Here is a 24,682-nt window from a genome sequence, read left to right on the forward strand (position 1 = left end):
TGCACTGATAGAAAATTTATATGGATTCAAGAAATATTTTCTTTAGCCAATAATTTATTTTTGTAGAAAGCTAATTATCTTGCTTCAAGAAATTTTAATCTTGATTTAAATTTTTTTGGCTCCAAAGATTTTATATTTTCGATGTCCTGAGTTATTGACTGTCAGAGTCAAAATGGACTTTTTCGCTTTGATCAATAATGAATCAGCGCAAAATCGTCGTAGGGACTTTTTAAGGGCGGCAAATTAAATTAAACACAAGAGATTCAAGGATAGATTATCAAAAGCAATTTGTTAAAGCTTATAGACCTTTTTTAAGACGAGCAAAAATTTGGAAATTTTTTTTTGCGGTGGTTTTTTTTTTAATACTCCGGAATCGTGCATGATAAAAATTTTTCAAGACCAGATCTGAGACCTAGATAATTGAAGCACAATTCGCTTTTTTTATGTTCACTGTACGATCATTTTCCTCTAAGTTTTTTTTTCTCCTTCTTGGCTATCGTCCCTATTGGGCCACGTGCCACTTTCCTCCAAGTTACCGCACGTTGAAAATCACTTAAAAATTTGGAATTTTTTGTATATCCTTTAAGGACGTTCCCACCAAAATCACGTTTTTTACAATCATCCTGAAATTTTGAATACACATACTTTTGAGTATCCTTTATCCGTTTAATTTTGCAAAATAGCCCTTGCGGTACTAAATTTGTAATTATTGACTATTTAAATTTGAATATATAACATATGAACCCTACTCCGATCAGTGTTGTAGCACACGTTTTCATGAATAAAAATAGAAATTTTCTTACGATTGTTTTAAAAAACTGAAAATCATCAATTGAAGATATAACAAATATGTTTCTCTAAAGATAAAAAAAAACAAGCGGTATTTATTTTGTTGTAAAAAATCCTAAAAGTTAGCTACTCTTAACAGTTTTCGAATTTTCTGCCGTTACTTGAATCGGGAGAGGTAGCGACTTGGCAACATTACACTGGGCAGGAAGTTTGAAATCTAAAATTTTACGTTGAGCTGTTTTATGAATTTTTCTTTTTGATTTTTTTGGTTATTTTAGCACCATTTCTTTTTTTTTATTAAATATTTATTTACAATCAGCAACACAAAAGTAACTTCTAAACGTTTCTCAAAGCATTTAAATTCTACGACACGCGTCTCCACATAAGAATAAACAGAGAAAAGAAAAGCACGTTGCCAGATCTGAGAATCAACGCAATGAGAATATTTTTGGACTTCTGCACATGTGAGAGCAAATGAAAAAGTGCACTGTACCTCAATTAGTTTTCATAATATTAATAGTACTAAACATAGGGAGAATCGTCTTTAAAGTTAAGCACGACTGCTCAGTGGGAACGTCCTTAATTGTTATAACTAATGTATGATACTCAAGTTTTTTCAAATATATCATATATTTATCAGTAATAATTTTTTTCTCTACAAGTAGTTCCACTGAATCGTATTTAAATGTTTTTCTTTTGGCATATTACATATCGAAATAAAAAATCTTAGAAAATGTTAAAAAAACATTCCTAAAAAGTTAAAAAAATCTTATGTAGTGTACAATTAAATTCAGCAGTCACTGTCCGGTGTTTGAATCTTACTGATGCGTGTGCGGTTATTGATAAGTTTAGCGTTTTTTCTCTGAATTTAAAATTTCTAATTTGATTAGAAATTCAATATCGCATATCTAATATTCCCAGCATCGCCAAATTGATTGGACAAGAAATTTAAAAAAAATCTGTTTTTATTTTTCAATGTTTGTAAAATTACAATACTATATTGTAAAATTACTTCAAAGAAAGCCATAATATGTGTTGTAGAACTCAAGTGAGATATTGTAGCTTTTCAAAACCGACTGATCGAAAATTGTTTGTAAAATTACTAAACTGTTTTATAATATCACTAATCTAACAAAGCTTAATCCCGGGGAAAAAAGTTTAGATCTGATCACATATAATTATATTTCATTAGATCTGGCAAAATCTTTGAATTGTCACTATCTGATGAGATCTAGCCAGATCTGATCAGATATAATTATATGTGGTCGGATCCAAACCTTTTTCCCCGGGGATCCCTGTTAAAAAAAATATTACATTGCGAAAAAAAAGAAGATAATTTCAATTCGATCCGAAATGTGATCTAATAAATTAAAAATGTTATGTAGATGAATTATAAATGATTATAATTAATGAAAAAATCCGTGACTGCTGGGCTTGAACCTGCATCCTTCCGATTCAAAGCCTTTGATGCTATTCCCTGCGCTGACCCACGTATGCGATCGCGTGAGTGTAAAGAACTAGATATGAACAATTTCCAATAGAAAATATAATGTATCCATGATTATATCTGAGCAGACATAATAAGATCTAATTATGTTGTGTTGTATTTAGTTCAAATGTAGTTATTTCTGATTAGATCCCACGAGATACACGCAGATCTGACCAGATATAAACAATTTTCTATTAGGATAAGACGTACACATGATTATATCTGAGTAGATATAATAAGATCTGATTATTTAAAATGTATTCAATTTAGATGTAGTTATAAACGGTAGTTGGCCAGATATAATGAGATCTAATCATGTCTGAATATTAGATCTGATTAGATATAAATATGGTAATTTTACAAAAAATGCGTTGAAAGTCAATTGCCAATGCAGTTTTGTAATTTAATAGAACAGGCGTTGTAATTTCACGAAATATTTTTTACTGTTTTCGTTTTGGAAAATTACAAAACAAAAGTATTAATGTTACTAAACATATAATAAAATCAGGCTTGTTAATTTCATATGACGAATATTGTAATTTTCAAAAATAACTCAATCGGAAATTGTTTGTTAAATCAAAATGTGAAGCTGTTTTAATACGAAACTTTCAAGAGATCATACATGTTGTGAAATTGCAATGCTGTTTATTAATTTCTATCGTAATTTTACAAAAAATTTTCCACTGTATTTGCCTTGGAATATTGTAAAGTAGTTATAGTAATATTACAAAACGTTTTTCGAAAGTTAGTCTATTATTTGACATTGTAAGTTTTGTAATTTTACAAAACATATGAAACTGGGGAAAAAAACTTAGATCTGACCACATATAATTATATCTGATCAGATCTGGCCGAACTTCGTCAGATAGAGACAATGTCAAGATCTGGCCGGATCTCGTCATATAGAGACAATGTCAAAATTTGATCAGATCTGCTTTGCCAGATCTGATCAAATATAATTATATGTGTTCAGATCTAAACCTTTTTTTACCGGAATAATACTAAAATTTCTGGTTCTGCATGCAGATTAAAAAGGATTCATGACGATTAGAAATTTTAAATCGTTATGATGAGTCGTCTTTAATCGTACAATAATATTATAATTTCTTGTCCAGTATAGGACTGCACTTGAGCTAAGACAAGGCAAGATTGGAACGATCTTGTCTCGATCTTGACACTTTCCATCTTGTCTGATCTCGAACTCAAAATTTAAGTCGCGTATTGATCTCGAAAATCAGTCAATTCATTATATCGTCTTGTCTTGTCTTGTCAAGATCTTGTCTTGGTCTTGAATTACTCTGAATTTTTCTTAAATTGATTTGAAATATTTTACACAATTATATTTCATAGGTTTGTATTTTATAACTGGGATAATTTTAAAAAATGTCTTGAATTTGTTATTAAATTTTTTCTGAATACAGATTATTTTTTTAAATATTTTCTAACTATCTTTTTTATAAGTTGTAACATGTTAAATATATTTTATAAGTAATAAATAAAATAACTAATATTTTTATAATAAATATTTTTCTCCATCCACATAACAATCTTTCTCAATTTTTTAGCAAGTCTGCTCTCAAGATCGATAGGTGCTAGTGTCTTCTTCTACATATGTGTCTTGCTGCAGATGTTTGTGACCCTGACCAGATTTAAACCAAGCCTTACAAAAGAAATTCGTGCCAGGTTATAATTTGATTCTGGAGAAAGGCTATAGTTGAAAATAGTTGTGCATAGCTTCTGAAGATCTGTTCAAGGCTCAAAATTGACCTGGGGCTTTGAACAGATCTTGAACAAGCCATGCACAAGTACCTACTGCAAGTTACTGGTGCAAGAAATGCGTCAGACACTGATTTATTGCGCGTGTTCAAGATACCGATAATATTCTTGTGTTGTCACGAGCAAGACATACAGAAATCTTCACATAGGTTTTTTGATACATGATCTTGCGTAAGACACATACATAGACAAAAACACTAGCAGCCGGGGGTCTTACTCAGATACTTAATTACTCCAGAATCTTGCTCAAGTACATGTTAATAGAGGTGCACCTCTAGTATATTGTAAGATCAAAATCCTGATTTATTTAATGCGAAAAATTCAGGAATCAAAACTAAAATAGCCATTTAATACTTCGTAATAAAATATGTAAATTGAAATAAATATTACACTACTGGAAAAAATTAAAGGATAAAGAAAAAATTCAAAATTTTTGGGCGATATTCAACAGGCCGTAACTTCGAAAGAAATGATCGTACGGGGGGAAAATGATTAAGATCTGACCCGATATAATTATATCGAATCAGATCAAATTATGTCTTGGCAGATCTATTTATATCTGATCAGATCTAATATTTAGACATGATCAGATCTCATTTTATCTGGCCAACCACCGTTTATATCCGGTCAGATCTAATCAGATATAATTAGAATTGGGCTAGATACAATGTCAGAGATGATTATATCTAGCCAGATCTCCGTATATCTCGTAAGATCTGATCAGATATAACTAAATAAAACATTTGACACAATCAGATCTCATTATATCTGCTCAAATATAATTACGTCTTCGTCTTATTTTCATAGAAAATTGTTTATATCTGGTCAGATCTGCGTATATCTCGCAAGATCTGATCAGATATAACTTCATCTAAACTAAATACAACACTTAAGATAATTAGATTTTATTATGTCTGCTTAGATATAATCATGTATACATTATATTTTTTATTGGAAATTGTTCATGTCTAGTTATTTACACTCACGCGATCACATACGTGGGTCAGCGCAGTGGATAGCATCAAAGACTTTGAATCGGAAGGATGCAGGTTCGAGCCCAGCAGTAACCGGGATTTTTTCATTAATTATGATCATTTATAAATTCTCTAAAGTAACGTTCCTAATATATCAGATGACATTTCGGATTGATTTAACATTATCTTTTTTCTTTTCGCAATTTAATATTTTTTTTTAATAGGGATCCCTGGGGAAAAAGTTCAGATCTGACCACATATAATTATATCTGATCAGATCTAGCCAGATCTCGCCAGATAGAGACAATTTAATGATCTGGCCAGATCTACTTTGTCAGATCTGATCAGATATAATTATATGTGGTCAGATCTAAACCTTTTTCCCCGGGAAGAAATGAAAAATAAGAAAATTGTAGCTCCAAGTGTCTAGTTTTTGAATTAGAACTTAAAAATTTTATAGCGTCAGCGGTTTTTGAGTAATCTTAGAAAAACCAGCGATAAAAAAATTTTCAAATCTAAAAAATTTTTTTTTTTCGTCTACGGGCGTGAAAAAAACTTTATTGCTTAACCACTATGAGGATCGGATACCTCCATTATTCAGCTTTAATTTCGTTCTTTATGGACCTTGATACGTCGACTTCTTCCCGAGATATTGGTCTTCAAATAGAAAAGGATCTTTTTGTCTTTGATTATCGATATTTCTGAAACCAATGATCACGCAGAAAATTAATGGTGGGTTTCAAAAACTTGAGTAAACTTCCTTCAACGATTAGCCATTGCTTATTCGAAAAAAAAATTTTTTCCGATTGTCACATGAATTTAAAAATGAAACAAAAAAATGGGCTTTTGATGGTTTTTTGGAAAATCGAGCGCTGAACCGAAAATATTGTGGAAATCGATAATGTCAAGTGTGCATTTTACAGTTCAATATGTCTACAAAAACCCTACAAAGAGCCAGATCAATCCAACCAGTCGTTTTTTTGTTTCACTCGATCGAATTTTTAAAAAAATTAAAGGATCACGGTTTTTGCTCTGAAAAGCTGATAATTTTCAAAAAATTAAAAAAAAAAAAAATTGAAAAAAATTTTTTTTTTTTTTTTGAATTTAATGAACGAGAGATCAGCAAAATCACGAAATGCAGCGGCGGAAACGTGTTAGGAATGATGGACCTGATTAAAAAAAAGTATCTGACAGGATTTAAAAAAAAATGTTCGATCGTAAAGCACACTCTGATGCTTTGCATCATGAGTCCTGCAATTTGTATCCTCTTGAATGCTATCAAATCCTGAAAGTATAGTTCAGAAGGATTCAGTATGATTTAAATATTTTAATTCTGCTAAATACTATATAATTCTAAAAACATGATTTAACAGGATTTGATTTAAACTGTTAAATAGTGTCAAATCCTTTTATATTCTAAAAAGATAATAAAATAAAAACATTATTTCGGGATTTAAAAGTGTTCAATAGAATCCGAAATTTTAAATATTGATTAAATCCTTTTATATTCTAAAAAGATAATGAAATAAAAACATTATTTCGGGATTTAAAAGTATTCAATAGAATCCGAAATTTTAAATATTGATTAAATTTTTTTATATCCTAAAAAGATAATAAAATAAAAACATTATTTCAGAATTAAAAAGTATTCGGTAGAATCAGAAATTTGAAATACTGGTTAAATCTTTTTATAACCTAAAAATGTGATAAAATGAAAACACTATTTCAGTATTAGAAAGTATTCAGAAGAATTAGAAATTTTAAATGCTACTTTAATTCTGTCATATTCTACTACTTCTTTCGAACATTTTAGTATTAAAAAGTATTTAATATGATTAACTGCGAATTTTGATACTGGATTTACAGTATTTAGCAGGATTTGAAAGTATTAACATTTTTATCCTTTTTAATCCTGTCAAATTCACAGAAAAAAAGGTTGACTTGGCCCAAGATAATTTTCGCCTTCATTTTTTTATTCTTGGGCTGAGGAATTGGGTTTTTTTAATCCGAGAACATTTTCTTTGACTAATATTATAAAAATATTGCACCAATAATAATTAAATTTTAATTCAAGTTCAATAATCTTGGTTTAAGAATATTTATTTCAAGTCAAATATATTTTGTTTCTAACTAAGTAAAAAAAACTATCAAAACAAGATACTTTTCTGTCTTGGTTGGTGAGTATAGTTAATTGTCACAATATATATCAACATCTCAAACCAAGAACTTTTTTTGCGTGACAGAAGAACATTTACTCTCAGTTTGAGAAAACTACATTATCGACTCAACGGTCTATTGTAATGAGAAAATTTTAATTTTGATTTAAATAAATTATATTCTTAGCTTAATAAAATAACTTTTTTTGAATCATGCAAATATTTACTTAACGGAAAACATGAAATTCTCCCATTAACGATTTTTTTTCTTGACTTAAAAAAATTCTAGTCTCGATTCAAGAAAATAAATGACTCTGCTTAAAAAAATATATCGACCTACATTTTTCAGTGAATCTAATCTACTAGAAATATTAAATATTGTCAAGCAGGAAAGTAGTGTATGCGTATATTTAGAACACCGCAATACAGCAGTAGAGAGGATAAGGAATAAACTCTCTCGATTAAATGGCTTATAAACGAATTGAGAAAAATAAATTGTTTGCTCATGGTAGGAATCGAACCTAGACCGATTCGGCATCACGCGAGAGCTTTACCAGCTATGCTACCCGAACATTTCCTGAACATTCGTTCACTTTACCCATATCTAGTTAGCACACTGTACAATGTAGAGTCTAAACTACCGCCACTTTAGTATAGTACAGTTATATTGGTTGAATAAAAAAAAAATCTTATGCCAAGATGACTAAATTTAAGAAAATTTTGCTCTTGAACCAAGAAAATTTTCGTTTTCATTCAAAATTGCAAAAAATATTTTTGCGGCAAGAAAAAATTTCTTACGCCAAGATATCCTTTTTTTCTGTGTAGCTTTTTTTAATCGGGGAAAGATTAAAAATGATTCATGATGATTAGAAATTTTAATCATCGCTAACCGTTTTTAATCGTAAAGTTATAAGTAGTCTTTTGACGATTAGAGACGAATAAATGTGAAAAACCGTGAAGATTATGAGTATTAAAGACTATTAATGATGATTACATTTTTTTACGTTTTCAATCGTCACAAATCGTGTTTTCTAATCAGGGTGCGTTCTTAATTTAATAATTATTAAATAAACTTTTCTTTTGTCTGAGAGATACTTTTGATTTCATTTTCATTCAAATAGGATATTCTAAGAAGAAAATTCTAATTTGGCTTGATCGAGGTATGCTTGCGTATTATACAAAAGTAATTGAAAACAGATTTTTAGGTATTTTTTATTTTTAGGTAAAATTTATTATCTAGCTTCATTTTCAAATCTTTCGACAAAATCTACACTAGTTGATGATTTTTTAATCTTTTCTTAAAGTGAAATTTACTCGATAATTTTTTCATTTTATGAAATGAAAGAAATAGAACATTACGAGCAAATCTTGTTTTTCCAAAGTGATCCACGGGAGCAAAACCACCTGCGGAAGATTTATACAGAGCTTGAAGGCATACCAGAGGCTATTCATAATTTTCAACCAATTCATGAATTTCTGGGTCCTTACATAAAATAAAAAAAAAAGAGTCATTTGAAACTAGAATCGAATTTTTTTTTTAATATTTGATTTTAATGTATATGTTATTGTTCCCTATAAATACAGAGAAAAACATGGAAAATGTTCATCCAAAGCAAACGAAAAAGAGAAAAATTATTAAATCTTAGAATTTATTTGTCAAAATAAATGGTGATTTACACAATATCAAATTCAAAAGAATTATGGAATATCTAGAACTATAAGAAAAAAATTATATTATTACAAGGTTGTATAGGAACCTTTGAAGTTTGTTTTGCCTTTGGGGCTTAATTTTCTTTTTTTTGACGATTTTTGGTTCCAATTAAGATTATTCAACTGAAAATGTCAATATATTTTATTATGAGTCAAGTATTTCTCATAAAATGCAATAGTAAATAAATTGTGTTTTTTAATGTTTCAGGTTTACGACAGCATGGCTCTACCGATTTACCGAAAGGAGGTAAGATGATACTTAACTTAAAATATAATTAAATATTCATGTATTATCTTCATCATATCTTCATCAAGTATACCAACATCATTTACTGAGAAATTAAGTAGCATTGGTATATAATGTTAAAATATTTGCATCCATTAGTAGCTGTGTCAAATGAAAAATAGATGAAACATCAAAACATAAAATATAAACATATGGAAAGAGCAGAAAATGATTAAAGCAGATAGGCAATACGAAAAAAATAGTCAGTGAAAAAATAATTAGTGCACGGAGGTAATTTTGACTTTGTATTCAGTATTCAAATACTAATGAATAAACGCAAGCGCAAGTACGCATGAAAATACGTATTTAGTAACATATGTATTAGTTTTCTTTGCTTTTAGAATTTTCTGTTACATAATTCATCTAGAGCATAGCTAGAGAAAATAAATTCAGTATTACGTATTACTGGCCAACTTCAAAGGACTCGAGAAATCTACACTGATAGAAGGATTTGTTTGGGAGTAATAAATTGATTTATTAAATTTTTCTCAACTGACTTTTTTGGATTTAACAAATATTTAGTAATTATTAACAATATTTATTATAATGAAATAAGTAACTTCTTTATTATTAAGAAATATTTTTAATGCTAACAAAGTCTTATTAACATAAAAGAAATATTTGTTAGCACCAAACAAGGCTTGTTAATATTTAATAAATATTTCTTAGACGAATTTGTCGGTAGAGGGCTACACACGAGCCTGTAGTGGTGTAAACGTATTAAAAGAGCTATATGTGTGTGTCGTTGCGACGTCATATTGTTTACTCCGTTCTAGCTTGCATTGTTGGTTAAACGTAACCTACAACTGAAGCTCTCATATACTTAAATAATATTTATATCAGAAGTATTTTGTAAATTGTCATCCATATTATAAATATGAAAATATGGAAGCCTTGTTAATTTTATTCAGTTCAATTTTAATCAAATATAAAACCATTAAAAACACATGTACTATCAAACGGATTTTATGTTATTTCTCAGCGTAGTTTAATATAAGAAATTTTAATTTGTATATTATAGTTATAGTGTTAATTACTATGAAATTGTATTTTGAAATTAAAAGAACAGAAAATTTTATACGATGGTTGTTTTAGTTATTTTTGTTTATAAATATAAATATTAATGAATGTGTGAAATTTATTTTCGTGATAATATTTGAATAGCGCTTTATACTTAAACGAATATTTTTTGTTACAATTTTAAAATTCAGGTCTTGTTATTATTATATGTAAGTGTGTAAATCAAGTGATAAAGACAAAAATTACGGGTTCCTAATTTATTTATTCAGTCTACGACGTTTCGTTGGTATGATTCCAACATTATAAGGTATCTATTGGAACGATATACAGTATTATTTAAGATTATCAATAAAACATAAATAACAATTGAAAATTACAATGAAAACAATATATATAATACCTTGAACAATGAGTCAACACAAAGTCATTGAAGTTTCCATTGTTGAATATCTCATTTTTTATTTATTAACTTTTTAACTTCCCGCAATGAAAATTGTAAATTTTCAAAAAAAGGGAAGTTATTGGTTTCGGTCCGACTTCCGAAAATCGAGTTTCTATCAGATCTCAACGTTTTGAAGTCCTAGGAAGCTATTCTGACCATTTCCAGATGGACGTTCGACCGTGTGTGTGTGTGCGTGTATGTGTGTGTGTGTGTGTGTGTGTGTAAACTTTTCATGTCCAACGATATCTTTGGAACGAATCAATCGATTTAAACGTTCTTGGTGACAATCGCAAGAGCTCACCAAGACTTGTAATTGATCAGATTTCGGAATTGATCGGTCATGTAGTTTAGAAGTTATACGAAAAATGAAAACAAATTTTTTTGTTTTTTTGCGCATAACTCATAAACCACTTGCCCGATTCACCTCAAAATGTATTCAGTTTAAAGCCTTGGAGAGCTTTTTCGATTGCTACCAAGAACGCTTGAATCGGTTCATTCGTTTCAAAGATATCATCAGACAAAAATTATGTTTTTCAGTGAAATGTGTGTATTGTCGGTCTAACAGTTTTTTGAGCTCGGAGAGCCAGTTTCTGACCCTCAGAATTCTTCAGGTCACAGTTTCTAACCCTTACAGTGGCCTAGCTTCAGACCCTCGAATTGAATAAACCATAATTAAGTTCTGAAGTACTCACTAAGTTTAAATAAACTGAAACAATTATTTAGATAAATAAATTAAATATTTATTATAACAAAAACATAGTTTTTTAATAGTCCCGGGAAAGAATCGTCATGCACGATCATGCATGAACTATGCATGATTCAGGCATGATCATGCAAAGTCACCTTCAATCATGCATGATCATGTATGACGAGGCAAGAATAGTCATGCATGATGTATGCAATATCATGCATTACCAAACATAATCATAAATGATCAGTCATGACACTGCACGAATTATGCAACGTCATACATGACCATATAAAATCAGGTTTTATCATGTATGATCATGAATGAGAATTTGTGATATGGAGAGAATGGTTATGCACAATTGATAATAGCTTGGCATGAGCATACATGACCGTGTATAACTCATGTGAAGTTACGCTTCGTCATGCATCACTAAACTATTAAAAAATGAGGAATTGTATAGAAACCCATAGGAATCCATATAACAAAGTATGGATGTATGTAAGAATCCTCAGCAATTAATATAGAAGAGTATGGTTTTATATAACAATTAATGTAGGAAACTATGGGTATCCGGATTTCCATTTGGGAAATCCACATAGCAAACTATGGGTACTTAGACTCCCATTTTGACATGGTGCAACTTTCCATAGAAAATCGAGGTGGAAATCCACGAATTTCCATACGGTTTCCATATGGCTTTTGGCATAGTGTGGATTCCAATAGGAGGCCATGGGAGAGTATATATCGGGATCTATATTGGATTACTATATAGGAAACCATTTAGGAATCCACATGGAAATCTACTTGAAAACGCCATGTGGAAACTCACATAGAAATCTAGACTGGATTCCCATATGGATTTTTTGATAGCCCGAGAAAAAATCAGTATGTGTGATCATGCTTGATTCAAGCAAGACTAAGCATGGTCATCTCTGAATCATGCACGATCAAGCATGATTCATGCAGTCATGTCGGATCATGCAAAAAACTACAACCGAATTCCAATCGAGCTTGAATCAGATTTAATCGAAGTTTTTAATCAGAAATAATCAAATATTTTTGATGAAAAAATTTCAATGATCGAACATTTATTTTTATTTTGACGTTAGTAGTTAAAGTTATTGTGCTTTTTTTTTATCGACGATTAAAATAGATTTAATTACAAATTTTTTTTTTATTGATTGAAGAATTGAATAATTGGAGAATTGATAAATTCTTGCGAAATTGATAATGATAGTCAATGCAATTGTATATTCATTTATTTTTTTCAAAGAATGATAAGATTAATTTAATTATTAAATTTGCTTGTAATTTATAACTAGAATTCTTCTCGTTCATTATTAAAAGAAATATGTAATAACCAAATCAAGATTGAATTTAAATAATATTTTATTTTTTACAACCGGAGTTGTTAAAAGATGTTAAGAATCATCGTAAACTGAACAAGTCGGGTCAGCCTAGTGAACAGCGGACGTGCTTTATAATTCGACGGTCGTGGGTTTGAGACCCGTCACGGGTAAAATTTCAATAACACTTTTCAGTCAGTAAACATGAACTGTTGCGTAATTATCAAATGTTCGCGCCAGAATACTTGATATCTCCGCGCTCTACTCTACCAGAGTTGCTGCTATCGACGCGCCTTCTGATGCTCAGAACTCAAACTCGATAGCCAGCTATACGGCTACTGCCACTATTCTACAACACATGTTATAAAACACCACGTGTTATTTAACAACAACGCAATCCTATTATTAATCAAGCTACATCTCGCTAATTACTCGATGTCATAATTAAAATCAACATAATTCATACTTGCTGAATTATCAGGTATTTCTTGTCATTCATATTTTATCAACTCTTTCTTTTGTTTCCTTTATATTAACTCTGTGATCACTTTGTGTTCATCACGTGCTAAGCTCACTTGCCAGTATATCTACATATATATAGTGGTTAAGAGTAAAAATTGATTATATTAAAATAAATTATTCAAACCAACGAATAATGTTAAATAAATATTTTATTGAACCAACGTAATTAACACAGTAAAAAGAAAGTATACAAAATGAAAAATGCTTGAGTGCGTGTACGCAGTTCAGCGGTGTATCTTGTAATTTGTCTCTACGAATGAGGTAGAGACGGACTATGGAATAATCGATGTTTGGCGTAAATTGCCGAAATTGATCGATCGTAATTATTGTAGCAACGCTGTATATATATATATATATATATATATATATACAATCGCTATCATATGACTTTGCAGTCATAAATAATTATTATTAAAATCACAGTTACATTCTAATTATCTTTTACTTATTACTCATCACTCGACTATTTTATTTTATACTCGGTACTAACTTGTGTGGTTGATTTCATCATTTAATCCACCCAGATATGTCTATAATCTCAAAAATCAACAGCAAATTTTATTTGTGACTACAAATCATTCAGTTTACGACCAGACTCGGCTCTAACTTCGTGCTCGGTTCAAATTTACATGCAACATGCCACATAATGAAATTATTGTAATTTATAATTATAAATTAATTGTTATGTTGAAGTTTTAATTGTTAATAATATACTTTGTCTCTGCGTTCAATATATGTCTATTAATTCACGTGTATGGTAATGTGTAAATTTTATAATAAAACTCTACTGAAATCAATTTTATGTAAAATGTGCTCTGTAAAATAAACTCATGCTCAATTATTCTACAAGATCTCTATTACAATAAAATTATACATATAAATGTGCTCTGTTAAATAACCTCGTGCTCAATTATGTATTCGATACTATTATCTGTGATATAATTTTATTAAACATGGACGATACATTAAATAAGTGATTTATTATTTCTTCCACCATCCCGATCCAGCACAAATAAATATTTAGTGTAACTAAGTTTAAATTAATATTTTACATGAACTATTCATCAACACTAATGAAATAAGTTAATTTAAAATTGAATTATCATTATTTTTTTTTTAATAATTCTAGGGATTGTGCTTGATCAGGACTGATCATGCCTAGTCAAACATAATTATGCTTGTTCAAGCATGATCATGCCTAAATATTATAAAAAAAGCATAATCATGCCTGACCATGCAATCTCATGGCTGACAAATATTCAGGCATGGTCATGCATGAGATTAACGCATGATTAAGTATGATTAGATCTAATGATTTTTTTCCAGGATTAAAATTCAAATTTTAAATTTAAAATATAAATAATTTAAGTCACTCTGAACAGTGTCTGTTCCAATTGTTTTTCATCGTAGCTCGTTGTCTTTTTTTTAAACTCCTGAATAAAAAAAGGCTATTCGTCAGCCGAAATGGAAGTACATTTCTCATTATTTGATAATTTTAGCTTTATAAATAAAAGTTAGTTTCAAAATAAATTTCGTTTTAATATTCTTAAAAATAATCAAGGCAATAAAACAAAAAATCGTCAAAATTTGAAATTTAATACCAAAAATTGGAGCTAACTGAATGAGCTTCAGAAGAATTTTTAATGACAATGCACTTTCGGTTTCAGTTCAAAAGTTATTTAACGATATAGAATAAGTTATTTTATTATAAATAATAATTCATTTATTCAATACATATACTTAATGTTAAACTTTCTAATAAATATAAATAATAATAAAATCCTGACAATTAAAATTTAACGAATAAATAACTCTCCGCATGCAGAAAAATTCGAAATCGAAAGTAAAAAATTAAATTAAAATAAAAAAACTTTATTAAAAGACGATAAAAATTTAACTAGGAAAATTACCCACGTGTTTGACAAACTGAAATTTTATGATTTATCAAAATCTTTATTCCACGGAATTTACGTCGACTAGCCCCAGATGCTTTGCCATGATGTTAATTCTCCTAAACTCGTGACTAGACTTCCAAATCTCCACGACGAATAAAACTTCAAATAAATTTTGAGGCGTCTGCCTGACACGAAAACTCACAGAATAAATTTTAAATAAAAGAAGCAAACAGAACAAGTCAGAATTGAGGAGATTCGATACCGTTTATCTTTCTAGGGGATCTCGTAGAATTTCTATTGTATTTTTGCAAGATTACAACTCCTACACACCAAAATTTCATTGATAGAATTTGTTGTAAATTGCCTTAGTTTTGAGAATGAACACAATATATTTTTAATATTATTGCATTGAATCATAAAAAAATTTTTTTTTTAATAAAATAAATTTTTTTTAATAAAATATGTGATTAAAAAATAAACGTGGAAGTACGGCAACAGCGCGCTAGTGTTTAGTGATTTTTTTGTGTAGTATTGTTGGTCATAAGGTTTATTACTAGCTGGAGCTCAAGTCCAATACGAGTACTATGTGGTAGTGTGTATAAGTGTGTAAACAGTGAAGAATGTCAGCTAATTTTCGTTATTAATAATTATGAAAGACTGTATTATAAAAAAACGGAAATTTTGGAAAAATAAATTAGTCTCAGAGGCTATTTATAATAAACTTTTAAAACAAAAATAATGTCCCTCAAGTCATAAAAACCAAGAAAATCATGCAAATGTTTTTAGATCATTGCCAAAAAGTCACTTCTCCAAAGTAAATTATTTATTTACTTTTTTTTTTATTCCTAGATTTTGAATTTTTATAATATTAAAAATTTTATCACTTGCTTACGTTAAAGAAAATTATTAAAATTTGTTATATCACTAATAAAAAATCTACCAATTAAAAATTTTTGGCTTACAATTATTAATTAATTTTTATATTTTCTAAAAATTTATAATAATAGATATTACCATTATTTTAATTATGAATTTACAAATCTGTTGTCAGATATTCTAAACTTTCATTGAAAACAAGTTTTTGGTTTATAAGTGTTTATTAGTTTTTCAAATTTCCTGCGATTGTATCATTTTACGCTTTTGCCGTCGTTTCTGTTCTTCACAACACATGTGACGTCATTAACTAAAATTCGCCTCTTATTTTATTAATAACTTAATAATAAACCCATGATTAAAGTTAAAAAAAATATTAATGTGTTTAGAAATGTTTAATTATTTGATACTGAATAATTTGTTGCGATGGTATTATTGTAGCAAAAACTATAGCACTTTGAAAAATGATTCCCATTTACGCCCGTGTATAAGAACGAATTTTGAAAATTTATTTCTCAAAAACGGTGTAGTGAATCGATTTGAAATTTTAACAGTGATCATTTTTTTTTTGTAACTCTTTTGGTGAAAAGAATTTCAGAATTTTGGTTTTATTTCGAAAAACGATATCGAACCTCCTTAAGCGGCTGCAGCACGCTCGGTTCGGCTAGCAGGTTACGATTAATTTTTAAAAATGAATCTGACAACGAGGTGTGCTGGGCTTCTACCCCCACCGTTGAGCAAAGTAATTAAAATTTGGTCGTCGCAAGGGCTGGTGCGTAAAATAATGAGGCACAAAATTTAATTTGACTGACCTGGCAGTCGAATATCAAGTAACCCCGTCACAAGTGCGACTTAATGAATTACCTGATGTTCGGGTAGTCGGCAGTCCTACGTCAAGCTGGTCACCCAGCTCTCCCGGCTCTGACTCTTCTCCACTGCTGTCTTGCGTTTTCATCAATTTCGCTCGATTTTTTTCGGCTACGTTTGGAAAATTTATCCCTTCTTAATTAAGATTGGGACTCGCATGCAAGCCTTTTCAATTAGCGCGCCCGGCGACAAGCTGAAAAACTCATTTATGGTAGTTGTATTGAAATAGTCACGTTCAAAAGTCTAGCTTACTGGATTAAAAAAATAACATAATTAAAGCTGGTTATTGAACAACGCTCATTGAAAACTTTTGTAGAAGTATACACAGAAAAAAAAGTTATCTTGAGTCAAGAAAATATTTTTGAAGACAAACGTTTTCGGGAACCAAGTCAAAATTTTCTTGAGCCAAGAGAATTTGTCTTGGTTAAAAACGATTCATGTGGTTGGAGAAGATTTCTACCTTATCTGAGAAAGTTTAGGTCTTCAAAAAAATTTTCTTGAATCAAGAATATTTACCTTCAGTAGAGAATTTTTTTTGTTCTGTGTAGTCATATTGCTCTCACATACATTCAAGTAGTATCGATACGTTTATATACACATACATCCATAATATTCGAGAAGTGATCGTGGCAACAATGTTCACTGTTCTTGCGCACCTTTCTTGCGTTTCGTGATTTTCATTATTATAGTCGTAAGACATAACCAAAGTAACCATCAAAATAAACAGAGTTGTTAATTGTCAAATTAATGGAAATGTCAAAACGTTTATGTTATCAAAATCGATTTATAAAAACAAGTTATTAACTTTTTATGAAAGTTCTGAACCATTCGAATTTCCATGATAAAAATTATCGAAAAAGTTTTAAAAATATCGAACTTTTTCAGAACTTCTTTCATGAAAATCATCCAAAAAATTTCGAACCATTCTGTGATGAAAATTATCGAGAAAATTTTTAAAATATCGAATTTTTCCACAACTGCTACAATTTATCGAAAAAGTTTTGGAAACATTGAACCTTCTTAGAAATCTTTAACTTAATTTGTAGAGAACTATTTTTTCCTCGGGGGTCTATTTTCTTCCACCCAAAAATTTTTTTTTCTAAAAATTTTGGGGGAAAAATTTTGTCCCAGATACTCCTGCTCAGAAAAACAAATTTTTTTATGCTAAAATTTTAGGGACTACCACTTCGCCTCTAATTTTTTGAAGCATCTAAAAATCTGGAGGACCAATTTGCCCTGGTGGTCCAGTTTACCCCTCCCCCCCCACACACACACACACACACATATTCCAGGTCACAAATTTTGGAGAATACCATTTCGTCTTTAATTTTTTAAGTTATCTAAAAATTTGCGAGGGGGGGGGGTTTGCCGCGATGACTTTTAGCCCCCCTTCCACCCTCCACCCTCCTCCCACTTTTCATGTCACAAATTTTGGAGACACTTTTTTGTCCCTCGGGGACAATTTCGCCCTAGTGCCCACCCCCCCCCCCCCTTTCCCAACTTTTTTAATGTTAAAAATTTAAGCGGACCATTTCAACCCGATGGGCCATTTAGGCCCCCCAACCCTCCTCCCACTTCTCATATCACAAATTTTGGAGACACTTTTTTGTCGCTCGGGGACAATTTCGCTCTATTGCCATCCCCCTCTCCGGGACGGATTGTCGTCTTTTTTAATGCCAAAAATTTGGGGGTACCATTTTGACCCCGGGGGTCTATTTTACCTTAGTGGGCCATACCCCCCCTCCCTCCCCACTTTTCATCCTAAAAATTCTGGGAACCGTTTGAGATGTTTGAGGCGGCACTCAACGCGTTTTATTGAATGCTAGAGCTGATTAGATTTTGGAATCGATCGATGGAGCCATTACTGATAAATTTGAAAAAAAATTTAAAAACAAACTTTTATTTTTTTTGTATTTCTTCTATATCTTAGAGTCTATTTGATCGATCGACTTGAAATTCTTAGAAAAGTTGACGGTCAACAGACTCTTTCGATTGCCACCTCAACCATCTCAATCGGTCACTCGTTAGAAAGATATGAAGAGTTTACATCCACACACACACACACACACACTTGGATATCCTGCGGAAAATAGTCAGAATAGCTTCCAAGGACCTCAAAACATCGACATTTGATGAAAATTCGATTTCCGAAAATCGGGCTGATACCAATAACTTCTCGAATTTTTGAAAATTTACAATTTTCTTAGCGGGAAGTTAAAAAATTATATAAAAAATATATTTTTTATATAAACTTTTTATATTTCTTTTTCTATGTTGTTGATTAACTTAAAAATTGATCTTTTATATAATTTTTTTATATTTTAGCAATTAGATTTTTTGTTGATTTAAAATATATGACTAATAAATTTTCTTAACTTCCCGCTAAAAAAATCGATGATTTTCAAAAATTTCGGGAAGTTATTGTTTTCACCCTGATTTGCAAAAATCGAAATTCCAACAGATGTTGACGTTTTGAGGTTCTAGGAAGCTATTCTGACTAAATTCAATATAATGCCTGAGTGTCTGTATGTATATATGTAAATATTCTGTAACTTTTGAACGGATGAACCGATGTTAATCGTCGAGGTGTCATTCGACGCGGCTTATTATTTACTATAATCACTGAAAATTTAAACTTAATCGGTAGAGTACGTTCGGAGATATTTCAAAAACAGTAGAGCACTACCTCTCCGCTTCGAGGTGTGCAATAAAATTTTTTCAAAAATGTTTTTTTCGAATAAATTTTAATTCGCTCGATGGATTGATTCCAAAATTTAATCAGCTCTAATATTTTGTAAGCTGCGTCGAATACCACCTCAATCATTAAAATCGGTTCATTCGTTCAAACGAAACCGTTAACGAAAGAATTAAAAAAAATTTTGTTTTTTAGTTTTTTTGAAATTTCTCCAAAACATCTTGATAAATCAATTTTAAAATTTAATCAGCGCTGGAACTCAATAAAACGCGTCGATTGCCACCTCAACCGCCTCAATCGGTGAATTCGTTCGAGAGATATCGTTGTAGAAAAAATGGTAAAAAACGTTATTTTTCGAAAACAAAGGCATACAAAAGTATTTTCGAGCTCGAAAATGTATTCTCAATAATGATTATGAGCTTAAAGAGCTCGAAAGCAGCGGGAAGTTTTGGGGCTGGCTCGCAGGGTCAACTGACAAATCGATTTTTTATATTACCATACCTATATTGTTTTTACTGGATCTTATAACACACGAAAAAAAAGTAAGAAATGTTTTTGTTATTACTAATAATAGATTTTCAATCATATTTTGCTGTTTTAAAAGTAATGTATTTTTTCAATCTCATATCCTAATCGTTAATGCGTCGGTCTTTTGTTCCTTAGGTCCCGGGTTGAAATTCCACTAAAGCGTGTACGGTTAGTTGATAATTCTAGCGTTCTTTCTCGAACTAACAAATTTCTACTCGATTAGAAATCAAATTAATCACGTATCCGATGATCCCGTATAACTAAAACTCGACTAGAAATTTCTAGGTGGGAACCAATTGGGTTGCCCAATGGGGACCCTACATTGGGATGTAACGCAGAAACGTACTTGGGTCCCAATTGGGCAATCCCTATAGGTTCCTAATTGGGTAAAACCTACGTATCCTCATACGTACGATCCCTATTAAAAAAATATTAAATTTCAAAAAAAAAAAATAAATTAATCTTAATTAGATTCGAAACGTAATCTATTGCATTAGAAACGTTATTTAAGGGCATTATACATGATTTTAATTGATGAAAAAATCCCGATGACTGTTGGGCTCGAACCTGCATCTTTCAGATCCACAGTCTTTGACGCTATCCACTGCGCTGACCCACGTATGCGATCGCGTGAGTGTAAATAGTATATTTATCATAATATTAAAGAATACCTTGAAGAAATTAAAAATCCGTGATGCAATAATTGACGTACTCTTTGTATAAATATATTATTATTTTGTACTTTGTTTAATTTTTAGCCAGTCAACAAAATATTAATTAAAAATAATTAAAAATTTTACGGTCAAATGGATTACCAAATTAAAACTTCAGGGTACTTCAAATAAATCGAGGAAAAATTGATTTAATCAAAATTGTAGTCAATGAAAATTATACTCGAAAAAATAGAAAAGATATGAAGCAGGGACACAAAATAGAACATTCGGTTCAGAAGAAGTGAACAAATTTGATTTAAAAATTAAAGAAATTAATAAAATGAAATTGTTTATTAACAATTTGGGTAAATAAAAAAGTAATTTTAGCATACCCGAGTCGAAATCTCAAGTGTTATTCCAACGTCTCGAGCGTTTCAAGTGTGAAACCCTTGTTTTAAAAGCATTACAAACATGAACTGGTTGAGGCTGGAATACCAATGGCACTAGCTGTCAGATTGTAAGATGATAAACAGGCTCAGATCTTTCTGTTAGTCGGCGGGGGGGGGGGGGGGGGGGGGGGCAATGATGATTAAAAATTCCAACTGGTTCAGGCTGGAGTACCAAGGAAACTATATGTCAGGATCTAAGATGATGAAAGGTCTCAGATTTTTTTGTGAGGGTGGAGAAGGGGGGGCGGATTATGATTAAGAATTCTAACTGGTTCAGGCTGGAGAACTAAGGGCACTAGCTGTCAGCTTGTAAGATGATGGAAGGGTTTAGATTTTTTTGTGAAGAAAAGCGGAGGGGGGGGCAGAAAAATAATGATTTATAATTCCACCTGGTTCAGGCCGGAGTACGAACGGCACTAGCCGCCAGGTGGTTTAATGGTAGAAGGGCTCAGATCATTTTGTTGGGGAGGGGGGAAGTGGCGAAAAAATACTGAGTAAAAAATTCAACTAGTCCAGGCTGGAGTATCAAGGGATCTAGCTGTCGAATTGTTCTATGACGGAAGCACTCAGCTATTTTTCTGTCCCCCCCCCCCACCCAAAAAAATCTAAGCCCTTCTACCATTGAACAATCTGAGAGCTAGTGTCCTTCGTACTCCGGCCTGAACCAGTTGGAATTTTTAATCATTATTTTTCTGCCCCCCCCCCCCCACCTTCCCTTATAAAAAAATCTAAGCCCTTTCATTATCTTACAACCTGACCGCTAGTGCCCTTAGTACTACAGCCTGAACCAGTAGGAATTATTAATCATTATTTTTCTGCCCCCTGCTACCCTCACAAAAAAATCTGAGCCTCTTCATCATCTTTCAATCTGACAGCTAGAGCCATTGGTATCCAACCTGAAACAGTCTATCTTTGTAATGCTTTCAAAACATGAATTTTACATTTGCAACGTTCGAGACGTTAGAGTTATGTTTGTGACGCTCAAGACGTTGGAATTACACTTGAGACGCTTGAGACGTTAGAAGAACACTTCAGATTTCGACTCGGGTAAATATTGTGTACGAGCGTAAAAAACAAATTTGTTTTATTATTAAATTTTCGAAAAAAAAACTTTTAGTAACAAATTTTGAGCACTTCAAATTGTATATGAATCATAAAAGTTATTAAAAGAATTATAATTTTTGCATTGGACTACCCCAACAAGTTCTCGATTGGATCTCTATGTGGCAAAACCAATAATAGTTAGTTATTTTTGCATTGGGCTATCCCAATGGGTTCCCAATTAGGCCTCACTTAGAAAAAACTGATGTTGGGTATGTAATTTTTGCGTTGGGATATCCCAACAAGTTCCCAACTTGGTCCCGATGTGGCAAAACCAATAAAAGTTATTTATTTTTGCATTGGGCTATCCCAACGAGTTCTCAATCGGGTTCCCACTGGGATAGACCTACTGGGCATGTCACAACGATTCCCAATTGGGACCCAATATATGTATTGGGACAATTTCTAGTCAGGAAATCAAGTGATTTTTTTTTTAATTTAGTTGAAATTTTTATACATAGCTATGTATATATTGGAAATTTTAATATATGGCTGTATATAATACATTTTCCCGGACAATTAAATAACTATTTAATGAATACAATTGTTCCTATTCTATGCAATCGAATAGAATAACAATAATAATGATAATAATAGTTTAAATCCTTGTCTTTGACATTAGCCATTTTTAAGCTTCATTGTCGGCCATTTTTAGGCGTAATGAGTTTCGGCCGAATTTCGGCCTGGTGAGTTTCGACCTCGTGTTCACTTGACCTTTTTTCGGCAAAATTTCGGGCAAGAAAAAAAAGTGATTTTTTTTTTCTGTTTGAAATAGTTTCTCCAGGGTGAACTTAAAAAAAAAAATCTGGAAACCAGCGTCAGACCTTCCCGCGGTTTTCAAGCGCATGAAACTCGAAAATATTATTGTCAATACACGTTTGAACTTTTTTAGTTTCGAATTATTCTCTGAGAGTTCGAAAAAAATTAATAAGGATCGTTTTTTCAAAATTGGCTCATGATTATACATGATAAGTCTAATTTGTTTTGACAGGAATTTATAGGAATGATTAAAATAGAGAGCGACCCGTACTTCAAATTTAGCCAGAGAGTTAGAATATGAAACATAGGAAAGAAATATCAGAATCAGTGACTTTTTACGATTTTTGATGATTATATTCTTAAAATTAACAAACTGATTGCAATAATTTATGTAGTGATTATCAAATACTATGAAAAAAAGGCCAGTATGAGTATTGGAACATATGATTAATTAAATCATGTGTTATCCGGAATAAATGTTTATTTTTCTAATTTTTCATTGCTGATATCTTTCGAACTAATCAACCGATTTTAAAGTTTGAGGCAGTATTCAAAGTAGTTTTTCAGTTTTTGATGCTAAAAAATATTTTAAATCACTTGGTTTACCGATCCGGGTGAAAATATTTCAAACTGAAACAAATTAATTTTTATTCTCGGCCGAAACTCGTTAGGCCTAAACATGGCCGACAATAAAGCTTAAAAATGGCTGATGTTAGAGACGATAATTTATTTTATTGTTATTATTATTATTATTCTAATTGATTGCATAGAATAGAAATAATTGTATTCATTAATTAGTTATTTAATTTTCCGGGAAAAATGCATTATATATGGCAATTTATTAAAATTTCCAATATATACATAGCTATGCATAGAAATTTCAACTTAATTAAAAAAAAAGACTCATTCGATTTCTGTATTTTTTTTTTGTTTTTTGTTTAATCTTTTTGATTACGTGGTAATCATCGCATATGTGATTAATTGAATTTCTAATCTAGTCGAAATTGTTTATTTCGAGAAAAAACGCTGAATTTATTAAGTCACCGCACACACTTTAGTGAGATTCGAACCTGGGACCTAACGAACAAAAGACCGACGCATTAATGACTAGGATATGAAATTGAAAGAATACATCACTTTTAAAACAGCAAAATATGATTGAAAATCTATTCTTAGTGATAACAAAAACATTTCTTATTTTTTTTTCGTGTGCTATAAAATCCGGTATGTATGTAATTGTGACACGTGTAATTTTGGTTGTATAGTTATGTATAAAATTGTTTAAAAGTATATGGGCTCTCGTAACTGTAACTTGTTTTTCCTATATGATTAAGTACTATGGTTACACTGTAAAAAATTTGTAGAGTAAACGCGGATTAAATACGGAGTTAATGTAGAGAATGATTTTCTATTTCTTTAATCCCCCTGAGTGAATTTCATTCCGAAGGTGAGTTTTAGAAAATATCAATTATAAACAAATTACTAATACACAGTGAAGTTAGGTCTTTTATATTTAGACATTTATATTGACTACGGAATAATTACACTGTAAAAAATCCGGAGGGAATTCGCAGTGAAATTAAATCCAAATTCACCCCGGATTCACTCCGCCACTCGGAATTCCGGAGTTTAAAAAAAAAATCACTCCGCATGCGGAGTGG

At 30.9% G+C, this 24,682-nt stretch overlaps 1 protein-coding gene across 1 annotated transcript in view; it reads left to right on the forward strand.

Moving 5' to 3' along the window:
• The window catches only part of LOC103569172 (hemicentin-2), an 838,835-nt gene that overhangs the window by 316,654 nt on the left and 497,499 nt on the right, over nucleotides 1-24,682 (forward strand). Inside the window, exon 2 of the mRNA XM_053740875.1 lies at nucleotides 9,103-9,141. Coding sequence (XP_053596850.1) covers nucleotides 9,103-9,141 — 39 coding nt within the window. The remainder of the gene's footprint in view (nucleotides 1-9,102; nucleotides 9,142-24,682) is intronic.

Source organism: Microplitis demolitor, chromosome 7 (assembly GCF_026212275.2).
Source record: "Microplitis demolitor isolate Queensland-Clemson2020A chromosome 7, iyMicDemo2.1a, whole genome shotgun sequence".
Taxonomy (NCBI): Eukaryota; Metazoa; Arthropoda; class Insecta; order Hymenoptera; family Braconidae; genus Microplitis; species Microplitis demolitor.